The following is a 4,611-nucleotide window of genomic DNA, read 5'->3' on the forward strand; positions in this document are numbered from 1 at the left end:
GATGGCATCCTGTAAAGGCATCCCACAATGCTGGATATGAACCTAACAAGCAAATGAGTTATGCTAGTAGAGTCTCTTTCTTAGTGGACCACCCTCTAAATTTATCCCTTAATCCCATTTCCAGAATTGAGTATTCCCTACYATTACCTTCTCTTATTTGAGGTATTCAGTGATGATCAGTTCTCAGATCACATGTTACTAATAGATGAATTAGAAAAAAGTGGCTGTTGATGGAAGAGTGTTTTGTTTTAGTTCACACATAACACTCCTCCGGTCTCCCAAATGCGTGCATCATAGTGTCGAGTGTATCAAAGTAACAACTAAAAGTGACTGACAAAACTACAACCTCCAAGGCAAGAATAGCAAAGGGGTGACTGGTTACAACATCTTTTCCAGAAAAAAACTATAGTGTGTGGTCAGTCACATCTTTCCAAGGAAGGAAACAAAATGGGATGGAAAAAGAGCTATGGACTAATCAGGTGTTTGAACAGACCTAGTGATCTCTCTGCCCCAAAATCTGAAGAAATCCTCTGAGAAGTTTCTTTCTACAACCAGTCTTCTACATATAAAGTATCTCTTCTCTTTTCCGGTGTTGTTGAAACATTCATGTTCCTGGACAGAAGTCTTGTGGAAGAGTCTGTCCCCCTGTCAGATCAGACACTGAGTTGTAAATTACATTTTCCTTCTGCACATAAGTGGTGTAAGGTTCCACTTCCATCACATCATCCTAGAAAACAAAACCAAAAMCTATGAATACACATAGGAGTTTAGTTTGTCAAGACTCTGCAAATCTGCCATCTGGACTGAAGAAAATAACTGGGAAATAGTGCTTCCATATTTACTCCTCTTCAGCAAAAGAAAAAAAACTCCTCTATTTCTTTTTCTACCAAAAAAAAACATGGATTGCTGTTTCTGTCAAAGATTTGGATGGTAAAGCTGAGGTATTGTTTCACTTGTCTCCTTTTATCCCCCTTCTACTCCACTTTTGTTGGCCTGAAAAAAATTTTATTAGAGTCTAATTCTCTAGAAAGAGCAAACAAGATGCTGGAGCCTTGATCTTGATTCATTCCTCCATCAGTGTACAATTTCACTTTACAGACATGCTAATAGAAGTCACYTGACACGACAGCAAGAACACTGGTACTTAAACCATTATTTTACATCAATACAACTGCATCTGTCAGCAACAACTGGGAGGTAGGAACAGCAGGAATAGTAATCTRAAGCTTCTAGCAACATAGGAAATTCAATAATATCTCCCAGTTTGCAGCTCAGCACCCTTCCATTGTTTTATAAAATATTTTTTCTTGATTATGTGTGTTTCTTTGATTGTRGATTGACCATACAGGATAAAGAATGGTCTTCAAAACTCACACATTATCMTACTGGACATTAAAGGGACGTTCTTTTTTTCCAGGTGTTTGTTAATTTTGTTGCTYAATCTTCTTGTTTACTAATAATTGTCTTAAYATTCCCCAACYCATGCTATTGCYTCCMTTCCTGATTATTGTTTGGAGAGAARTTATAGTCAGAGTATCTGATATGATGAGGGAGATGTGATGGGACTCACTCCTTGTTAAGATTAAGGCATGGCAGTATCTGAGTGTTTGCTGATGGAACACGACTCTAGAGTTTGCTCTAAGTGAAGAAAAGCTTTGTTTTGCCCTATTAAGTTCCAAGAGTAAATMTAGAAGACACAGTAGTACCTGCTGAAAGCAGAGAGTAAAAATCTAATTGTTTTCTCTTTACTGATCATGTTTCCAGGCTACCAGAAGATCCRTGGTTTGGTGATGGTCTAATTTACATCATCCTCCTTACCTGTTGGGAATGTATAGGAGCAATTTCAGGAGGCTTGGTTTTGTGGCATGGTCTGTGAAAAAGAAAACAAGTATTAAAGCGTGTTTGGCTTGATCACAGCTTGGTTTCTTTGATCAAAAGCTTATGAAACATTTYTTTTCCTTGTCTTCCAGAGTAAAGCTTTATCATGTTTCTCTCTCCTTGACTTCTGATCCTGAAATTATAGCACCCTAACTTTTTTAAGAGGTCTTTTCTCATCTTTGTGGGAGCTTATACATAAAATGGAAGGAAAAGATTAAAATCAAAGCCCTCTTTAAGGATATACATTTTGTGGTTGGTGGAATTGTATTTAATTAATTCTTACCTCAGAGGAAAATGCCTGGAGAGAAAAACAGTTTGGAAAAGGCAAAGGAGAAACACAGCTATACACGTGCCTAATTCAACCTTCCACTGCACAAATGATTCCTGTAGATTTTCCTTGGAATTACTTTTTTTCTTCATAGGAAATCCTAAAAGAACTAGACTCCAGCTTCACCCAGGGAACTTTTTCATAAACACAGGTAAAATCTGCTGTCTCTTTTGTTCATATGGCAGACTGACACTGCCCAGTCTGCTGGTGTTTAGTACAATTTACCAGGCAGCAGAGCCAATGCTCTGATCTAACCRAGAGAGACACTGGCAGATTATCACMGTGTCTGAAGTACAGTTTTACTCTCACAAGTTCCTATCAGAAGGAAGAGCTCCCCTTTAGCAGGCAATGCAATCAGGGTCCTCTGCTAACTTATTCTCATTTATATTTTACTCAGGTGCATTATTCCATGAAGATGTGTGCAATGCAGTGTCTGCAGTAYAGAAATATTTGATGTAGTTAATTCAGTTACTCACAGCAGCAGACTGACAAAATCATATGATTTCAAGACACAAACAGTTCTTTAAAATTTCTTCTAGCACTAGACAATATTTCCTTAGCATCTTATCATACATACCTATCACTGTGGAGCTTGAAATAGCAAATGACAGCCATCGAGATGATAACGATCAGAACAAAAGGAATGGTGTAGACATACRGGATAAAGTTGTTTTTTTCTAAACACAAAGAGTTAATCTCAGTTATATCTTCTTACTTCTCATTTGCTGTGTTATTTCAGTAGAAGATAAATGTTGCTTTAGCACATACATATTTTCAGCATGCTTGTAAAAGAAATATAATGAAACTTTGCTGAGAAACACAAGTGGAGTCTGTGTCAGAGACAAGAGTAGATCCCACAAATCCCACAGTGGGCATGCAGAATATTTTTTCACAATGCTACACCTGAGCTCTTCTCAAGGACTCAACTTTTCTCAGTACTTGTGTATATTCTYAAAAGCAACAAGAAAACCAGAAAGCAGAAACCAGGGGACATGCACTATCAGACATTCACAACTCAGAATGAAGGAATGTATTCTTTTCTGCAGACCAGAAAGAGYTGGCTTTCTTTTTCTCTCTTATCATGTCACTAAAACTTGTATCTGATAAAAAATTGCTGCTATTCCCATTCCACATGAGTATTGTAACACAAAGATCTGACTGCTTTGTCTCTGTTTCTTTCCAAAAGCATTTCCACTATCAAAAGAATACTGTGACACTTATTCCCTCTTAGGGAAGAGAACACTAGGAAATAGTGTCCAGAACTCAAACAAGCTGGTGCTGTTTCTGGGCAGAAGCAGCTGTGGTTGATACTCTTGTCTTTACAGGTCTTCACTGAAGGTTTCTATGTCTTTTACAGATTTTCCTTCTTGGAAGGAACGAGAGCTGACAAAGCTGAACAGGGTTTGAACACCAAATGCTCAAAGGGAAGCTCACCTGAGGGACAACAGGCTATGGAGTGGCTCCAGTTCCCAGCTGGGTGGGACACCATGCAGGTGGCCATGTTGGTCCTGTTGGTCACACTGCTGTTACACACTGTGAACCTGCTGATGACAGTCACTGTCCCGTTGTGGTGGCATTTTTCCTCTGCAGTGGAGCTGCTCTCTGGGATCCATGAGAGCTGAGCTGGAGGCTTCCCCACTGCTGCCTCGCACACGGGGCTCCCCTGCTCATCACAGGACAGGCTCAGCCTCGGGGGGGCTGCCAAGGGGACCAGCAAGGGGACATGCAGGGAGTTAGTTTGGCCCAGCTGGGCTGGGCTGATCTTGTTCTCTACCCAAAATGAGCCCAGTGAAAAGAGGAGAATGAGGTTGGAGGTCCCATCCCGTCCCGTCCCGTCCCGTCCCGTCCCATCCCATCCCATCCCATCCCATCCCATCCCATCCCATCCCATCCCATCCCATCCCATCCCGTTACAGCAACACGGGTCCAAAGCACAAGAGACATAGATCATGTCTCTTTTTCCCTTTYCTCCCCCATTGAGGTGAGCCCTACCACAACCATTCATGTCCTGTGTTAGCACATGGGAAATTGCTTCACACTTGTAATTTCTAATTAGACAGTGGAAAAAGGGACAGCAGAAGGGAGAAGAGTTTTGGGAAGCAAGGAGAAAGGAAACACAGAGATACTCTCAGCGAAATGCATGGGTTTATCCCAACAAGAMCCATAAARTCACAGRATGGCTTCATTTGGAAGGGACCTTGGAGATCATCCAGTTCCAACCACCCTGCCATKCACAGGGACASCTTCCACTAGACAAGGTTGCTCCAAGTCTCATCCAAACAAGTCTTTAACCCTGGGACATCTACATCTTCTTTGGACAATCTGTTCCAGCACCTCACTACCGTGAGAGTACCAAATTTCTTTCAAATAGCTAATCTAAATCTAGCCATGTAGGTTAAATAAAA

At 40.8% G+C, this 4,611-nt stretch overlaps 1 protein-coding gene across 1 annotated transcript in view; it reads right to left on the reverse strand.

Moving 5' to 3' along the window:
- Positions 1 to 587: 587 nt before the first annotated feature.
- The window catches only part of CD200R1 (CD200 receptor 1), a 15,880-nt gene continuing 11,856 nt past the window's right edge, over positions 588 to 4,611 (reverse strand). Inside the window, exons 3-6 of the mRNA XM_057364201.1 lie at positions 3,641 to 3,904; positions 2,784 to 2,883; positions 1,819 to 1,870; positions 588 to 727 (exon numbers count right to left, since the gene is read on the reverse strand). Of these exons, the coding sequence (XP_057220184.1) occupies positions 605 to 727; positions 1,819 to 1,870; positions 2,784 to 2,883; positions 3,641 to 3,904 (539 nt within the window). The 3' untranslated portion in view covers positions 588 to 604. The remainder of the gene's footprint in view (positions 728 to 1,818; positions 1,871 to 2,783; positions 2,884 to 3,640; positions 3,905 to 4,611) is intronic.

This window comes from Malurus melanocephalus, unplaced genomic scaffold, assembly GCF_030028575.1.
Source record: "Malurus melanocephalus ecotype Western Australia unplaced genomic scaffold, MMel_1.1 scaffold_36, whole genome shotgun sequence".
Taxonomy (NCBI): domain Eukaryota; kingdom Metazoa; phylum Chordata; class Aves; order Passeriformes; family Maluridae; genus Malurus; species Malurus melanocephalus.